This window comes from Trematomus bernacchii, unplaced genomic scaffold (assembly GCF_902827165.1).
Source record: "Trematomus bernacchii unplaced genomic scaffold, fTreBer1.1, whole genome shotgun sequence".
Lineage (NCBI taxonomy): Eukaryota > Metazoa > Chordata > Actinopteri > Perciformes > Nototheniidae > Trematomus > Trematomus bernacchii.
Window position 1 is genome coordinate 3,395,083 of NW_022987778.1, and position 20,261 is coordinate 3,415,343.

The following is a 20,261-nucleotide window of genomic DNA, read 5'->3' on the forward strand; positions in this document are numbered from 1 at the left end:
CATAACTCCTTGTAAGCCGCGTTAAGAGCCAACATGGCAGATCTTGTGGAATTATCGTGCAATCTCCCTGCCTGTGGATGGGGTATATTGTTACTAAAGTGCGAGGGGAAGGGAAATGGGGAAGTGGAATTAGTGCTCGGTATGAACAGTGGATTCGGCAAAGTAATGCAATAAGGGAGCATGGCATTTCCTCCAGTCTTATCTCTCTCTCTCTCTATCGGGAAGAGGTGAAGAAACCTAAAGCGAGACTCGATTAACTTCCTGTGAGACTGCTCCATTTCCTCTTTGTCTTTTTTGAGATTTAGTTCTGGATACTGAGCATCAATTCATTATTTTTCCTGCTATCCTTCCCTCTCAAGTTTTTCTAATAACACACCGCTCCCTTTTTCCTTCACTTCTACCCCTCTTCCCTACTTCCCTTTTCTAGATTCAAGTTTCAAGGCTTTTTTTGTCATGTGTACATTAGCTACAGTGTAGTTATGACGATGAAAATCTTAGGTCACAGGCTCCTCCAACAGTGCAACACAATAACACAGATAATAGTGCAAGTAAATACAATAAAATAGAAAGTGTATATACAAGTATTGGAATATTGATAAGTTGCAAACAGATGAATGTTATGAATGTTCTTCAAGAAGTTCAGGTGTTTAACAGTCTTATGGCCTGTGGGATGAAACTGTCCCTTAGTCTGGTGGTTTTAGTCCTGTTTTAGTTTCTATCTCATCTATTCCTGTTTTCCTCCACTGACCCGATGTGTTTCAGACTTCAAGATGATTCTCCACTCTGTGATACAAGCAGCAAAGTCTATTTTTACATCAGCCGGCAGCCCAAAATGCCGCAAAAATGCACGGCGCCAATGTGAAGAGTACACTGGAGCACTCACCGCATGTAATCCCAAAAACCAACACACATATAGTACACCCTCACAAAAACAAACACACACACTCAGTCATGGAGTAAAAAAAAAAGCTTTCCTCACAACGGTTCATTTAAAGTGAGTGCACGTTCACCATAAAAACAACAGCCACGCCACAGGATTATCCAAAGTGCTGCTCACAAACAGCCGCGTCATGATGGTGCAGAGATAGCAGCGAGGCAGCCATGTTTATCTCAACCCAGTAAACAAGCATGCATATGATAAGAGGGATGTCGAAGAGCATGTTAAACAGGCATGAGATTAAATGTGCTGTCACGTAATTGATTAAACACAAACGTGACATTACATTACATGTTACTTGTTAGAAGCTTTTATCCAAAGCGACTTACATACTCAGTACTGTGGGCAATCCCCACAGGAGCAATTTGGGGTGAAGTGTCTTGCCCAGGGACACAACGACATGCTGAGTGCAGTGGGGTTTGAACCTGTGACCCCCTGACCGAACACCAACGCACAACCCACTGCACCACACATATTTTGTGCTTAAATTACTCCTACTTTTGAAGAAGTCTATGCATAAAGAGCATATTAACATCAAACTCCAACGCCTGTGAGTACACAGACTGAATCAATATTCAATTGTTTATAGACTTAAAGGCGGGGTAGGTAAGTTTGAGAAACCGGCTTGTGATACACTTTTTGTTATATTCCATGGAATGCTCTTAACATCCCGATAGCAATGAATATCTTAAGTGCTTTGACAAAAAATCCATAAAAAAATGTCATCTGTGGAAGCCGTAGTACTGTAAAAAGCACGACCAATCATTTTAGCCGGCCCGGCTAAAATAACTGGATGGCCTACCTGCCTGTCAGCCTTCCATCTGTGCACAAACTTATCTCGTGCCCTCATTGGTCATGTGCGCGTTCGTGTGTTGGAGGAGGGGCTCTGTAAGGAAGTGGCAGATTTTTTCCGGTTGTGTATTTTCAAATTCTCGCGCACTCGAGCCGGTTTCTCCAAAATGAACTACCCCACCTTTAATATTAGCACGATATCTCTTGAAATCAATGTCACATGGATTCATCCAAAAATAGGTCTAAAGTTGTATTCCACTTTCCTTACTCTACCTCCTCAAATCAGATTTACACACGATTAAAAAGACATGAGAAATGAAAAGACTCAGCAGGAAAATTAATTAATGCATTTTTCTACTAATTTATGAAAATTAATCAAAAATGTTAGCAGCATTTTAATGTTTAAATAAATATATAGTGATGCTCATCTGTAGGCTCGCCCGACAAAGATAAAGTCAGCATAATATCAAATGTACGTCACGATAAGAAGATGTTTCTGATTTAAACAAAAAGAAACAGCTTTTATTTATGAATGACTTTTGACAGATAACACGGCGACAAAACCTCAAAAACAATCACATGTCAAAAATATAAAATGTTTTAATTAAGTTAATAGTTAATAGCCATGTATCATCGTTTCTGTTTGGTTCAAATCAACGTCTTGTCTTCATGTAAAGTAAAGACTGTTAATAATAAAAGCAGTGACTAAATATACTTAAGTTTGACACAATTTGTCACATTTTAAAATAGTTATCGTGAAGAAAGGAGGACATCCACCTCATCAATCAGTATTCCCTCCCATGTGCAGTTTCTCCATCAGCAGAATCTCCTCCGCTTGGTGGTCGTTTCAGATTACTCAGAACGACCACCAAGCACATTTCTGCTCGCTCTGCTCAGAGAGTGATGTGGGGTGACTTTAAAGTGACACTCCTCTGTCGTCCTGCTTGACCTCTGACCTCCGAGTGCCTCGGTTGTTAAGATGGAGCCGGGTTTGTTTAGCGTTTACTGCGAGGAAGCGGTAAATGCTGCAGATCTGGACTATTAAACACCTTAAAAGGATTTTTACGGAAATGGAGCTCCAAGGGCACTCAGACACACTTTCATACCATTTGTTTACAAGCTGCTGAGGGAGGGGCAAGTGGATATGGGGGGGGGGGGATAGCTTTGCCCCCTGGAGGAAGTGTTTCTGCTGCACTGCTTTAACACTGAGGAGAGAAACTGTCGGCATTACCAGCCTCATCTCGGTTTCACTGAACCCCGAAACTGGGGCACTTGGGAGTATCACACGCTTGAAAATGACTCTCTCGCTCTGTATTATTTAGGCATGGATTTCATCCTCCTTCTCTCATCTCCTTCCTTTACTCTCCTATCCCTCTGTTATCTTCCCCCCCCCCCCCCCCCCGTCCGTCCCTTTTATCTCCCTCCTCCTCCCCCCCACATGTGCCTCCGGTGATGTAGGGGTGGGTGGGATGGAGAGAAGATGAAGGCAGCTTTCATCTTCTCTCTGCAGGGCTGGTGAATCGAGGGGGGGGGGGGGGGGGGGGGGACGACACAACGAGAGGCTGCAGTGACAGCACATCGGCACTGTGCACCACTAACATATTTTATATAGTTAGAACCATCAGGTATTACATTTGACTCAGTAGGATGTTGCAGAGACACGACTAGAGTCCATTTTACAGAAATCCGGTCACATGTGATTCTACTTATTTATATAAATAGTTATCACCGCAATAAACCGTATTTAATTTTGTCTTAATGTACATTATTTTATTTCATATTCTGTTCTTGTACATATCATATTCTATTTACATGTATACAGACTTCTTGCACTATTTTGATTTGTATTTTATTATATATGTTGCATTGTTGGAGTTCATTGCCATTAATACTTCTTATGTGCATATGACAATAAACCCTTGAATCTTGAATGCGTAGATACTCAATTTTAACATAAAATCTGTGCTTCTTCCTGCTTTAATGTTGACTATCTATGAGATATGTAAAGGGCAAGCAATCCTTAGGAACAAATGAACATTTTGTTTCATAAATATCCTGGACCAAATAATTGGAATTCACGATATTATCCTGAAAATCAGTGAAATGTGTGAAACTCTAAAAACCTACTGGGATCTTTTTACCTTGCAGAGATTGTGGCACAGATTGAGCACATGTGTTTTCAAGTTGTTATCCTTTAAAGAGAACATCAAACAATATGAAATAACATCATTTTAAATCATAAGGCCCATCTGCATAGGGTAATAGATATATACAATTTCTATAGCAACACTTTTTGAGTCAGCGGTATACAATACTGACAGCAGCTTTTATTGTATCATCCACAGGGGAAGAGGAACTTGTGGTGTATCAATATAATAAGAAAGACAAGAGATGATAAGCTAGGATCTATAGTGTCAGGACTATAGAGGGTTTAGTAAGTAAGTGGAAGTGTGGAAACATGAAAGGAGCATTTTAAATAATCAATTTGCGGCAGGAAAGAGCAGCGATAAGAAGAGACTGTGCAGATCTAAACACTAACATGCTTTTCTTTATCATGTGCTGCGTCAAATACAACAATGGCGGTACAGTCCCTCACACACAAACAGGTGTGTTTACAATAAAACGACAAACCGAAGCATCAGCTGTCTGGAAACAAGTTTAAACTTCCACCGGCCACTCCTTGTCTTTCCTTTCACCCACTCCCACACTCAGCAGGCCACTCTCTCAATGGCACATCTGCACCATTCATCCCCTCATTCATTTACCCACAACACCCTGCTTTGCTCTCAGTGTTTAGACCGACTGTACTTCATTTGGTTACTGGCTCGGGGGTCTGCAATTGACTTGTTGAAACCTGATCCACGAGGCTTTACGTTCATGTGTAGAGATTTGTTTTGTGAAAGTGTACACAGACAGGGATTAGGACTTCTGTCGTTAGTGATCCTGAAACACAAAGCTGCTCACAAACAAAGATGAAAGCAGTGTGGGCTGCACGCAGACCTCTGAAGATGACCTCATGCCAATCTCAAAACATGACTACTACTCAACTTGAACCACAGTCAAACTAAATCACTTGAAGCGGCCCTATATGCTCATTTTGAGGTTTCACATTGTATTTTCTGCTTCTACTGTAACATGCTTTAATGTTCAAAAAGTGCATTCAGTTCAACTCAAACACACTATTTTATGAACACAAAGGTTCACCAGTTAAACAAAGACACATGAACCAAAGAAAGTGAAAACCATAAAGCAAATTCAAGCAATAGGCGTACAGATTCACAAAGGTTTTAGGTTACAGAATAGTACAGCTTACACAAAATGAATGAAATATGATCCATTTACAACAAACATAATTTTCTTGCTATTTCTTTTAGTAACACTGTAAACCTGCGATTGATCCCCATTTTTTTTGAAAAGTTACAGTAATCTAATGACATGTTTTTTTATGTAACTGAAAGGGAATACAGTTAACTTTTTGTGTATCCTGGTAACAGAATCTGTTACCAGGATACCAATCGTGATTATTTGATTGCAGTTATCTCACTGTTGCAGCTCTTTTCTGTTTTCATTGAAACAACTTTCTGCTGATGAGATAGTCTTTATGAAATCTTACAGGGACGCTTCTTCTGGAAAGAGATGTCCTTTTGTTGTTCGGACGATCAGCAAATGGCTGTTGGCTCTAGTAATATATTCAGTGTACAGAAAACAAGATATTCATCTCAATGATGAATCATCTCAGCAGACGATGTATGGATGTATCCATTGTATAACATTGATCGTGAAACTGTGCGCCATCAGAGCACTTTCCTGAGTGACTATTACATGAATCTGATGCAGTTTAATGTCCCTACTTGTCCTTATTTTCCTAAATCTGCTACCAATAATGTTGAAGACATGAGACTAAAAGTGAAAAGTGATTTGTGCACAGCTTCGTTGCCTCTCTGCTGTAATTGTGTTTCCAAAATGCTATTTACAGTTTGGTTTTAAACTCCCACACGAGATGCACACCATTTTGGAAAATGTTTTTTTTTTATATATATCATTTCTGGAAATCTCTCTCTCCTGATGTTTGGTCCACCGAATGCTGCTGCCATGCTCCGAGGCTACCAATTAGTCTGAGGCAAACCTCCCCCAGAAACTCACAAACAAAAGCGGGATTTGTTTTCTTTACAAACTTAAAATAACTCCTCAAAGGGTGGATCACCACCGCAGAATACAGAGAGAAAAGGTAATGAGAAACATGCTGTGTGTGTTTGAGACTCAAAGCAGAACAGATGTAAATTGAGAACTTTCTAGGAATGAAAATGAAATTAGAAGCAAAAGAAGAAAAAGGATACACAGATACTTATTACACAAATTATAACAGACGACCCTTTCTGCTCTGATAGATGACGCTTAATTGGATTTCGATTTGATTGATGACAGTCTAGTTAACAGGTTTAAATAGACGACATCACTAACACAGATCTAGTTTGCTCAATTGCTCCCATCATACCAGATGGCCTCGTGTCCAACGACGACTCCTAATGTCTGTAATCTCATCTGGGTCTGATCGCTGCGACACCACGTAAGCAGGCTCAGATCGAATTAGGCCCATTTGGACTATCAATTTCCTGTAGTGAGCCTTTCACTAAGTCTGGAGGGTGGAGTCGCACCGTCAGCGAGAAAGAGGGAAAAGTGACATGAAGAAGAAGAAGAGATGAATGTGTCTACTGTCTACATGTTTGACTATATCCAGGATGTAATTCCCATTCAAGACAGAAATTCCATCTTGTCATGCTTTTATTTTACAAGATATTGAATGAAAAATAAATAGAAAAAATAGAACCTCCAATTATTGACAATGACGGTCAACTGAGGTTTTAAAGGCTACAGCTTAACTTCATCACCTTTGGAAGCTATTACACAACTGAGGAATACAATACAATACTGAGGAATACAACATCAAGGAAATGAACGCAAAAAGGTTATCTAAACGAAACCCAAGCAGCAAATTAAACAAGATGCAATCATGCATGTCATAAAAAAACTAAAAAAGTTACACATACATACAAATCTACATGTTTGACTATATCCAGGATGTAATTCCCATTCAAGACAGAAAATCCATCTTGTCATGCTTTTATTTTACTAAAGAGTAAAAAGTAAAAAAAATGCATTCCTACCTGAGAGTAACATTTAAAACCTTTTCAATCACTTCTAAAAACGCTGCATAAATCCAGCCGTCAATCTTGGTGGATTTACACGGGGATAAAACGCTGTCACTGCATCGTTTCACAAAGCAAGCAGCGGCAAAGCGGGCTCCAGAGAAGGTCAGCATGTGATGCAAGTAAGATTAAAGTACAAAAAGGCTTAGATAGGATTCATATTTATAAATCATAAATCTAGGTTTATGTCAATTTTGTTACCGTTTTCAGATGAGCTTGTATTTCAATTAGGTTCATTGAAGAATGTGTGACTTTTGCTTTAAGAAATCTATGTTTTATTTTATAACTGAAACAACCCTGGTTCATTTCACACACAAAATAAAAACTTTACAGTCTTGCATGATTTATTGAAGAGGCCCTATTACGCTTTTTGGTGTTTTCCCTATCCTGTCGTGAGTTATATATGTGTCTTTGTGCATGTAAATGCTGCAAAGGCTTACATCCCTGTGTTCCCTCCAGAGGGGGTTTCTCTCCAACACACAGTTTGTTTTATTCACTTTTCTTTACAACATTAATGCAAATCAGTAAATAAGGAAATACTGCGTTTAAGGCTCGAAGCCAATATTTCTACATGAGATACTGTAGAGATAACAAAATCAAATTGCATGAAGAAACATTAAGCAGATGGACCTCAAATCGGCAACAGACAAGTAAGTAAGTTAAAACTGAACAAATAATTTCCCCGGGCTGCAGAGAGGAGCAGCGAGTGCAGAAAACTTGGCGGCTGATATCACGCTGAACCTCTCTCAGGTCAGCAGAACGACCACACAGTTCGAGTACACAGTGTACAGCTGTCTGCGGGACAAACGCATGGGGCTGAGCTTCCTGAGAGAGGAAAAGAGGGAATGCTCCAGAGAAAGACAGCATGAGAAGGAGATGGGGATAATCCAGAGAACAGATGTTTGGGAGCGCATCGCAGAGCGGCCACTGCCCAGAGGAGACGGATTATAGGGATGGAAGTGCTAACAGGAACATACAGTAGAGGGCCTGAGGAGGGCTACGGATTAGCAACGATGGCTAGCCAACGCAAGGGTTTCTGAGGTGAAGGCTATTGTTAAGCCACATGTAATGAGAGCGTGACTCATTCTGCTGCTTGAGAGAAGATGGGATTTAAAGTAGAAATGGACAAAAGTAGTCTGCAGTGGACGTAGAATGCAACGTACATTTTACATTTATATTCAATGTAATATTGAAAAATAAATGTCTTGCACAATAATATCCTGCATTATATTTGCTACTGGACATTTGTATTTCCACATGTAGATTTTCCACATGTAGATTTTTATTTTTTCTTTACTTTTTAATGCTATTTTATTTCTATTTCAGAAATATTTTGGACTGTTTATTTCTAGTGTCATAATTTCCCTTATGTACATTGCCTTGTTTTTTATGCTGCTGCAACGCAAAAAGTTCCCAAATTGGGATCAATGAAGTACTTATCTATCTATCTATCATCTATCTATCTATCTATCCATCTATCTATCCATCTATCCATCTATCTGTCTATCTGTCCATCCATCCATCCATCTATCTGTCTATCTATCTATCTGTCTGTCTATCTATCTGTCTATCTATCTATCTGTAATATAGACACCTTTTTTGGGCAATTTAATTGTGCGATAATCCCTTTTATGTGGAAAACATACATTCTTTATAAATGTCCCAACATTTTATGGACATATTTAATAATTTTTCAACACCATAATATGTTAATTAGTCACTTTGTTTTTTAAATTGCTGCTACTCATTTCTTTAGCCATGGTTGTGTACTTATTTTGTCTTTATTTCTTATTCTATTACTAATGTGTGCTTTCCTTCTCTCTATATTTAATAAGTTAGCTTAGTCTTGATTATTGCATGTCTTTTTTACCTGCTATGACACTGTTGTGTACATTTCCCCGCTGCGGGACTCTGATCATTCAGATTAAAAGTACGATGTGTTAACCAGATAAAGGGCTTTATGATCAACCTGAGAGTATTGTCGTCCGTCCTACAGCCAACTTCTGCAAAAGATGAATGAAAACTGATGTGAGAAATCTCTGAGGGAGGCACAGAGCTACACTTCTGTAAAGTACAAAGAGAGTAGTCTTGATAGCAGAGAGCTTTTGGTTGTCTCTTTGTGATTTAAACACCAAGGACAACGTCTCCTTTTCCTGCTGCAGAGGAGAGCTGACCGCTAACACGTTCTGACAGGCAGCTCTCCTCTGCACAGAGGTTAGCACCACACACACACACACACACACACACACATAGTAAAACACCTCATACACAGAGCAGTGTTGCCCTCATTCAAGTGGGAACAAAATTGGCTCCACTACCGTACAGACATGCCTTTAGTGAAGGTGCTTTGCCAGCTCCGTCACAGGGCTCCCGTTGGTCTGTCAGGTTCAGAGGGTTCACACAGAGCAGCTGTGGTGCAGTCACTGTACAGTAATGGTGTCTATATGTACAGCAACAAGGGATTTTACTGCCTGAGTAGGGCTGTAACAATTCATTGATTAATCGATTAGTCAATCAACGGAAAAAGAAACGCCAACTGTTTTAATAAGCGATTAATCAAGTATATTTTCATAGAAATTATGTTCCCAACTCTCAAACATGTAGATAACCTGCTTTTCTCTGTCATACATCAAATAAGATTCATATCTTTAGGGTTTGGACTGACAAAACAAGACAATTTAACACATCACATTTGACTTTTAAGAACTACAATGGACATTTTTGGAACAAACGATACGTCAATTTATGAAGAAAAACAATGAGTAGATCAACCAATAGTGAAAATAATTGCTCGATGCAGCCCTACTTTAAATAAGTATGCATTTCCAATCCAAGGGTCTGTGGTGCTGGTCAGCTTCTCAAGACCCTTACACACTTTACCATATACAGACCTTTGAACACACACTCTTAAAACCACAGGGCCGAGGCACTACCTGGAGCCATCGATCAGCCGTAAGAGACAGGCCTGTCCCTGAGGGGCTGGAGAGAGGGGGGGGGGGGGGGGTGGGGGGGGGGGGGGGGGGGGGGGGGGGGGGGGGGGGGCATCTGGACGGGAACCATCTGTTAAAAGGGGGGGGGGGGGTCTAATGCAGCAGGCAGGTCTGCTGGCCACACCACCAGAACAAAGATGCGCTGTAATCTGGCCCCGTGGCCCCCAGGAGCCCTCCGTCTGATCCCAGAAACAGCACCACACAGCTGGGCTCGCTCTCAGAGGTTCAGACAGACTTCAGGAGGATTTGAGGGAAGGATGTACGCTTGTCCTGCACAAATCTGATTTATCTAGTCATGTCTGAAGCAGGGAAGAGCTGCCTTTACTGTACATATGACAATAATTAATATACAGTACAAAAAGGACTATGAATAAAACTTGGACTTATTGTTTAATCAAACTCTGAAGGACAACGTTATACCCTTTGATGTGATTAAAGGAAGTCGGGTTGTACAATGATTGGCACTACTAACATTATCTTTGTCACAGAGCTCCATTGTTGTCCTATTAAGTATTCACTATCAAAAGCACATGAATGAGCCAACAGGTTTATACGTTATTGTCATTAAAATGGTCACTAAATATTATATATATATAAAAAATATGTATATGACCTCCACCAAGTTGTGTGCAGCTTGATGTGTTCAATGGAAGACTACGGGAAGCCTACAGGTCCAATTTTCATTAAACTTGTTACAGTGGAAGGGTGTGGCATTGGCCAGGGAAGGATCCATTAAATATTGGAGCAGATCCAAATCAAAAGGACAGATACACACATTATATTTCACTAATGGAAACAGTCTTGGCGGCGGTCTGCGGTCTCTGAGTGCCTTTCCTGTTACAATTGAATCATTTTCAAGGGGATTTGGCATTCAAGATCTTCCCATCAATAATCAGAATAAAATCTGAAAAACACTGCAAGTCAGTTGTCAGTTCACCGAGTTAAAAACATTAAACAAAGTCCAGTTAGGTAGAAAGTATTGTGCAGCCAACGTGTCCATTAGCAGCTGTGGACATTGAATTGGATAAGACCATAAATAATTGACAGGACTCGTAAACCAAAGATTTGAAGCCATTTGAATAATGTCTGTTTCTCACGCAGAGCATGAGGTTTGTGGATATCTTTTCTGGATAAATCTCTTTTTTTCAGATTTATGAGTCTTTGTGGAAGTCTGTCCAGCTTACATCAGACACAAGAATGAAGGAAATGGGTCTCTTCTTCACAAATCGTCTTCCCCTGAAAATGTAGCAGTCCATCTTCATTGTAAATGGTCCAACATGATGTCAAGGATCTTTATGTTTCAACATCACAGACAGAATGAGGACGTCTGAGATGTTTGAGCTACTGTATAGAGGATTTCTCCGGGACCTTAAAGGGGACCTATCATGCAAAATGCACTTTTTGATGTCTTTTATACATCAATATGTGTCCCCGGTGTGTCGGGGAACTCACGCAGCGTCAGAAAATAAAACCCTCTCTCTTTTCCTCCGTACCCAAATCTCTAAAAACGGGGCTACAACGGAGCTGATCCAGATTTGCGTCCGATATGACGTAATATCGGAAATGTAGGCTGGCTTTACGCCCACGGCCCTATCAGAAACGTTGCTATCAGAAACAATGCCCGACTGTTTTGGACGTAATATGGTCGGTGTTTACATTAGCATCGCTAACACTCAGAGCTAACCTGTACTGGAGAGCATGTGTGTGAAGAAGCAGGAAATAAAAAGGAACTCACCTTGTGGTATAACCGGCAAGAGAGAAAGCCTTTGAGCTCCATACTGTTTCAGAAATAATCCTTGATAATCCATGATATGGCGTTTCATCACCGCAGTATTTCGTTTAGACAGTAGCTGCCGGGTCCCGCATTAGCTCAGCCCCCTCCTTTTTTATTTTTAATCAATTTTATTTATTTATTTTTTAAAGCTTTATACATAAAATCAGCACTTTTGAAACAGGAAGTGAAATAGAGGGATATGAGGCATGGCTAGAATGGGTGATCTGTTTGGTATTTTGAGCAAAACACTTCATAGACATGTTTTTTATATTATTGTTGTATATATCTGAGACCTATGCTATTGCCTAAAAATAGCATGATAGGTGACCTTTAAATGAACCAGTTGGTGAAAATAAAATCCGAACAACAAGTTGGTATAATCTACAATAACTTCTCTACTCTTAGTCAGATTATCTGTCAGGGGCTGGAGTGTAATTATTAGATGAATCAGACACAACACAAACCTCCACCCATTGTCTTACAAAAAGGTGTTATTATCAGGTGACACCCACAAACGCTGTCACTCAACTGTCTGCAATGACTGCATGGTTAGTAAATGTCTGACTTGACGTGTGATTTAGTTTCCAAAACTAAGCAACCTTAAAGACTACGAAGCACTAAAAGACAGACAAGAAAAGCAAGGAAAAAGCTGATGATATTCTATTACTGTATCTATCGTTTCAATATTTCTGTTATTGTCAAAGGATCCCATGAAAAGACCAAATGCAAGAACATATGGTGTGTTTCCTTCATTATTTTCTAAATTATTCTGACTTAAGATATAAATAAAGTCATAGATATAGAGTTTGAAAAGGATAAAGTCATTTCTGAAACAGCTGGGAACTGTATTGTTGAGTAAATTGCACTTTTTCAGGGACTATTTTCAGCTGCGGATGAATACACATTTAGTGCTTTAATGAGTATTTACGGTAAAAAGATAGTGTACGAAGGATAAGATCATATTAAGAGACAGTTTTAAAGATAATAAGGTAAAAACTGTTTTGCTCATTGTTGTGTTTTTAATAGTAAAAAATTGAGCTCTGTGACAAAGTCAATTCTTGTTAGAAGGATCATTCATTGTTGGACCAAACTGCAAAATGTGTAGAATGTACCTTTTGAGTTCACATGAAACTCTCAGTACATGAATATGAAACATTTCCTGTACGTCTGATGTCTAATTATAATAACACAAAGATATATAATAGTCATACAGTATATAAGCCTTATTTAGTGGTCTGAAACCCAATACGGCACGAGAAACAGCATCTCAGATCACCCGACCAGACAAAAACGACCACAGCAGCCAAGGCCTTCCCATCAGCCACCAGCTGTCTTCCCGTCAGCACCGTCCTGCTGTACCGTCATATCTCTACTGTCTGAACACAGCTCACATTACACACAGGACTGCAGTTACAGGCCATCTGCGGTGCGTTATTAAAAGGCTTTTTCATGACATGAGATGAGATGATTCCTGCGGGCGATCAGAGCAAATAGAGAACTGTTAGCTGACACCGCTGGCGTGATGTAACTCTGACCGTCATTGTTCGCCATGTGGCTGCACTGCTGCTGTGTGAGGTGTGGTGACACACACACACACACACACACACACACACACACACACACACACACACACACACACACACACACACACACACACACACACACACACACACACACACACACACACACACACACACACACACACACACACACACACACACACACACACACACACACACACACACACACACACACACACACACACACACACACACACACACACACACACACACACACACACACACACACACACACACACACACACACACACACACACACACACACACACACACACACACACACACACACACACACACACACACACACACACACACACACTGGTGCAGTGGCTACAAAAGGCTGCACTGTAGCCAATAAGGTCACAAGACTGATCCCTGCAGCGGCCGACGTGTCCATCAAGAGCTGAGGGTCGTCCGTCGAGACAATACAGCTCACTGTGCTCAGTCACTGTGACTCAGCTCAATGCTGGAAGTGCTACATGGGAAAAGAAGTGCAGTAGCTCTTTATAGCCACACACACTCATGCACACACACACGCACGCACACACACACGCACACACAGAGATTGTCCTTGAAAGAGGGGCAAAGTGTGGTGAAGGTAATTAGTATGAAGTCGCTGTCATAAACTGGCAGATTGTGTGCATGTCAATGTGTGTACCTGTGAGTGTGGATGTTTGTGCAGTGCGGTTAAAAAGATCTTAAAAAACAAAATGCAACACAAGAAGGGTTGGGTATTATGGCTAAAATCAATATCAGGATATGAATATAGTAAGCAGAGCTGAAACGAGTAGTCTATTGACAGAAAAACTTTTGGAAGGAGTGATAACCGTTTAAGTAATTTTAACGGAAAATACCAAATATGTCCCGGCTTCAGCTACTCAATTATAATGATTTGCTGTTTAGCTTTTTCTTATTTTAAAGTGTATTGGATATTTTTCTGATTTTGGTCTCCCTCGCTGGCGTAATAAAGCAATTTGACCTTGGAAATATTCATGTAAAACAAAAACAAAACGAATATCATAATTTCACGGTTTATTTGTCAATACTGAAAAATGTGTGATAAAAAGAACCAAATCATACTACAAGTCAGATCATAAACATGAAGATAACCTCTGAAGTAAGTGTGCCAATGCCAGTGTGTTAGAAACGGCCCGTTACATGTTCTGCTTTGAGCTAGTTTGGTGATTTATGATGTGTATATGATCCTATTTGCTCGAGTCTTTTGGTGTAGGAGTGAGAGTCCTCCACACTGGCTCACAAATGACTAAAATAGCTTTCACCTGCAATGCTGTTGACCTCTACTTCACTGTAACACCATGTGAAGTGCAGGACTGAGGATGGCTACCCTGAAGCCAACAAGAGAGGAGAGGTGGACAGATTCAGAGGTGCATATGAGCAGAAAAAAGCCTTCACTGTTTAGGGGGATACAAAATTGAAGACATTAATCCCCCTTTGGATTATGCCTCAAAGCACACCCTATGGTGCCAGCAGTTTATCACGTTTACATTTTTCAATCAAATGTGGAAGACTTAATATGATTGTTTCAATAATATTTATAAAGAACCAGGTTTAAAACGTGACATTTCAACCTCCTGCAGGTTTCCCTCCTTCGTTCCAGTCATAGTTGACAGTAAACGTTCAGTGAGTCCAAAGAGAAAGAGTTATCCGAGTCTACAGGCATAGAAAAAAAAGGCCTAACCAAAGCATCTCCTGCCAGCGAGTTCACCCTGAGGAACGTTTCCATCTTTATTCCAGGCTTTTTTCACACTCGTACTCAATTTAAAAGTCTGAACGTTTATTGCCTCTTTTAGGGACTATGATGCTTGTTGACACCTTTATATACAGTCTATGTTCAAAACAAATACAGGTGACACTAAATGTCCTTGTTTTTTAACCACATCCTTGGTTTTCCCACAGTTCTCCTTTGGTTGTCTTCATTTTAAACTATTTTAAGCTATTCTTTTATAACAACATTCATGCAATTCACACCATATCACATGTTTTTGTGTGTACTAGTTTAGATGTGTCTATGAACTTCTTCTCAGCTATGAATTGTCAGTTGTGATTTCCAAGTCACTATTCCCAGTTTATTCTAAATGAATAGTTTATTGTACAAAAATGTCAAAGAATTGTAAACAAAAATGGTAATTTGTTAAGGAAATCTACAAATTGATGGTTTCATCCACCAAGAGTCTGAAATATTAAATATTTTTAAAAGGTATTTATAATTCGATGATGTCAAATAGAGAAAATAAATAGAAATCAAGCATTCCAATTGACATGCTCTAAGGGGAAAGATGGAGTAGATGGACGGACCATATAGAAAGTATCAGCAACAATATCAGAAAACCAACACATTTGTCAAAATTGACTGCTGTCATGCATTTGCAATCCATCCAATAGGGGCTTGCTAACCTCATATTTGCAGCATGACTCTGCCTCAGGCAAAAACTCAAACTCTCACAAAGCTTCGGAGCAGCAGCGGCAGCATCTGACCGAGGCCAATGGTTCTGTAATTGGCATTACAACTTTGCGGAAACCAAAGAATTCGGCTGGTTCAACTCTGCAGCCTCGTTTCTTGGCTGGTTGCAAAAATGTTTACCCCAGAGAGCTACTTCTCAAAGAAACATGTCACAGCAGCACATAATGTCCCATAATGCCTCTGCATCCAGCTGTTGTTCATGGGATGCAAACAATGCATTAGTGTGGAGGCTTTGTTCAGCTATGGGAAGTGTTGGAAAAGATACAGCACACAGGAGAACAGCTGATGTTATGTGTTGGTTATACTGTGTAGTGTGTGAGCAGCTGCATGGCGGGAGTCACAAGTTCATACAGTGTGATGTTGTCACTTTGGCGCGTGTTGTTACATATTTGTCTTATCAGATTGTCCTATTTGTAAAAGAAGCTCTTGTAAAAATACTTCGTTGTTAATGATTTATATATTGTAGATAACAGAATCCAATTACCCTCACTTCATGCAAAAAGTTAAACATACTCTTCATAGATAGTCAATAATTAATAATATGAACAAATATTGTTACAACTTGCTCTCAAACAGCTACTGGTGCAAAATTGTGGTTCAAGAAAAGCTCTTTCTTGTTCAACTAACATTAAAACATGTGGGTATTTCGGATCCCTGAGGTATTTTCTGACACATGTTTCCTCTGTGGCAAATAATTAACAAGAACATCACAACACCACACCCTCTGCTTGTTTGTCTCTGTGACATTTCCACTGTGCACCTTGTTTCTCACATTGCGGTCAGACAGGTGATGGGGAAGTGATTACATGGGACACATGCTCCCACCCCAAACAGTATCTAGTTCCTCTGAGAGTCCTCTCTATCTGTGTTATTATCAAAACAGGCCTTTCAGTTCTCCCAGCGCTGTCGCCTCCGGCACTTGAGCTCTGACAGGTATTCAGTCACCGGCGTCAAATCATCACCTGCAGAGAAGTGCGACTGTGCCCGTGTGACGGCCAGGTTCATCCACAGCTATGCGGGGGGGAAATACCAATCATTTGCACAACATGTAATATATCCTTTGTTTGAAGAAGATTCTTAGGATGCACAGCATAGTATGAAGCAGTCGTCACATGCAAAGCAGCTGTTCTGCAGGACATTTGAAATAAAATACAAGCCAGAGAACCATTCATTCTTTACGCAAGATAAGTGTAAACACAAAGCAGCTGCAGATACAAGTTTCTTCCCCCGGAAACAGCAAGGAGGTCCAAAAGGTGATTCATGATTTCCAGATGACAGACCATATATCCAACTGGCTGTGCATCTGCCTTGTTTTACTGTACAGAGCTCCACATGGGACGCACATGGTGTCAACACGCACAGCTGCACTCTGACATGACATCCCCATACGTCCTGACAGGAAGCTGCCACAAAACAACACGCCATTGGGAGCTCATTGAGTCATATTTAAAAGACTGAAGCGAGCATGTTGCCCTTGAAAAGACCTTCCTAAAACATGAAACTCCCAATGACAGTCCCAATGAAATGCCATAATCCATTATCCATTATTGATTTATAATCCAGGGACGGATTAGGCGACATTCCATCAGGAGTTGTTTTTCCTCCATCAATGCAGAGATTGGATCCACAGTTTCTGGGTCAAATAATATGTACAAGACTCATATGTGGTAAAGCCGGGGCTCTATATAGGTTTTCCCCGCACTCCAGTTTCAGAGGGACATTTTCTATAATCCATTTCATGCCTCGTCTCATGAGCTGACATTCCAACGCGAGAAATACCCTGCTGACTTTCATCAGGCTTTTGTCACTTCCTCTCGGGGGTGTCTAATTCTCAACATATGCATTGAATGCAGCTTGGATTGAGCCTGCTGTAGGACATTTTACACTGGACACAACCAAATATGGTGATTCACTGAGAAACAAAGAACAATTATACAACAGTATTGTCCCGATAGCTATAGCTTGACATGTCAAGAAATCCTTAAAATAATATCTGAAAACCAAAGCTAGAACGTTGTCTTAGTCATTAGCAGTCATCAAACAATCTCTAGAGACTGAAGTTCTCTTTGTGCATTCCTATATGCCTTTTTGGGAGGGCAGGAACTATGTACCATGAATTACATTTAGTCATGATCTCCTCTCCATCAATCCACAGCTAAAGTTCATACATAGGTTTGTCGGTTACTGAAAAAGATCCAGCAGTAAAATGGCTATATGTCTCAGTTGAAGTGGTCCTACAGTCAAACCATACAGTCAGCTACAATGCACTCAAAGCACAGCGACACTGGCTTATCAATCATCATCAGATATTGTTCCTATCTAAGATTTGAAAGCAAGTGTCATTCTGTATTAGTTCCTGAGATATTGCTCATGGCATCTTAAAGGTGGAACTGCAGATCACAACCACAACCAAACTCAAACCATTTGTTCCTTTATCAGAAGCACATTTTGTGAAAATCTATTGGTGGTATTTTGAGTTATTTTGCTGACAAACCAACAGACCAACATGAGCATATCCTCTTTATTATTTTTCCAACACTGCAAGAGTTCCTTACCTCCAACACAGGCCCGGCCCCCAGGATGATCTGCTCCACCCCGCTGGCGAACCCCTTCTGGCTGAGAGCAGTCAGGTGATGGATGAGGAAGTTGGTGCTCTGGGTCTTCCCTGACCCACTCTCCCCAGAAATGACTATGCACTGGTTCTTCCGTCGCTGCAGCATAGCGTGATACGCCACGTCCGCCACAGCATAAATGTGAGGCTCCAGCTTCCCCAGTGTGTGGTTATCGTACAATTTGACATACTTAGGATTGTAGATTGGCAGGAACTGAAAAGGGTTAATCACAATAAGAATACTCCCAATGTAAGTGTAGATCTTCTCCTGGCGGAAATGTGCACGGAGGCTCTCCAAAATAGTGCGTTCTGTTAGCTCCGGGAGAGCGCAGAGGTCGGACGGAGGGTCGCTCCCTGCAGGCTGGGGGAGGAAACCCCGCTCCACCATGCGCCGCCGCTCCTCAGTCAACCGCAGCCACATCTGCAGGCTGCCGCCATAATGGATAGACCCGTCCAAGTTCTTCTCCCTCAGGAGGAAGCGGTAGTCGTCTCCGCTGCAGAGGCCGCTGCGGTTCTCCAGGGCGCTGCGAGGCCAGAGCATCATCCTCTGCACGGGGCAGTCGGAGGGGTTCAGGATCCACTCCTCCCCGCCAAACTCCTTCACCTCAGCCAACACGTAGCATTTGGTGCGATCCAGGCGCAGCCGCTCGATGAGGCAGTCGATGGCCTCGGCAGCCGTGGTGTTCTTGCGGGCGCAGACGGGGCAGTAGATGGTTCCCTCGGCCAGGGTGCCCGGGTACACGCGCAGGCTGAACTCCTGGTCCTCCAGGCGCCGCCGCATGCTGCCGGTGACGCTGGCCATGTTGGCGCTGCTAGCATAGCTGCAGCCGCCATCTTGTAAGCTCATGGCGGCGTAGCAGGTCCCATCAGCACAGCGCTCTCTGGGCCCCGAGGACTGACTCAGGACATCCCAACTGGAGGAGACAGAAGAGAGGACATGGAAGATGTTAGACATGGTGGTAAAAAGTTCAAAGAAGGAATTTAATGGTTTCTTCCTGACATCACTGACATTTATGTCCTCGGGCATTTCCAGTACATTGAGTCACAACAGGGTCAGTAGTGTCATGGCGATTTCATCTGTCCCATGACACAGTGGGTCGTCTCAATAGGCTTTCTGTTTTGGATCGTAAAGGGAACTACTATCAGAGACGCCACAAAAGAGGAGCATGAGACCAACTCAAAGAGAGAGACAAGAACTGATAGCTATTCAAAACAATGAGGAACAGTAGCTGCTTCATGAATTGAAAGGCTAACCGCCAGCTTATCAGAGCCGCATACCCTGAGTGTTTGTGTGCGTGTGCGTGTGCGCGCGCGCGTGTGTGTATGTGTGTGTATGTGTATGTGTGTTCATGTGATAATCCAAGGGCTCTAGCAGTGTGCCAAGATTAACAGCTGCCACCTTCCTCACAAAAGTGGCTGTAATGAGAGCACAATGGTTTAATTCACCACTTCCCCGTTGATAGTGAACACAGCACTCCATTCTCTTTCCACACAAACACACACAAACACACTTATTCAAATTTCACAGACTACAAAGCTTCAAATGTGATACAAAAATGATACACTGTAAATGACTGTTAAATATGCTGCTGAGTATCTATAAGTGTCTAACAGTGATATAAATAGCATGAATGTAATGTTTGTTTATCTCATACATTACGTTTTAAGACATTTTCCGCTGCTTTTACTTTAAATTATAATATACAAATCGTGCCAAATGAGACTGAAATTCAATATAAGTAGTCAGAGGTTTTTGCAGCATTGGGCTCCAAAAATAAATTGAATAAAGTAGGTATCATTTCCTTATTGAAAGTAGATATTAAATCGAATTCTTTAATTCAATTCTTAGTAACGGCTACAAGAAAATATGATCTATATTTGTATAATA

General features: G+C 41.1%; 1 protein-coding gene across 1 annotated transcript in view; it reads right to left on the reverse strand.

Moving 5' to 3' along the window:
* LOC117497287 (unconventional myosin-IXAb-like) overlaps window positions 1–20,261 on the reverse strand; it is a 148,748-nt gene that overhangs the window by 92,216 nt on the left and 36,271 nt on the right. The window contains 1 exon segment of the mRNA XM_034149234.1: window positions 18,318–19,287. Coding sequence (XP_034005125.1) covers window positions 18,318–19,220 — 903 coding nt within the window. The 5' untranslated portion in view covers window positions 19,221–19,287.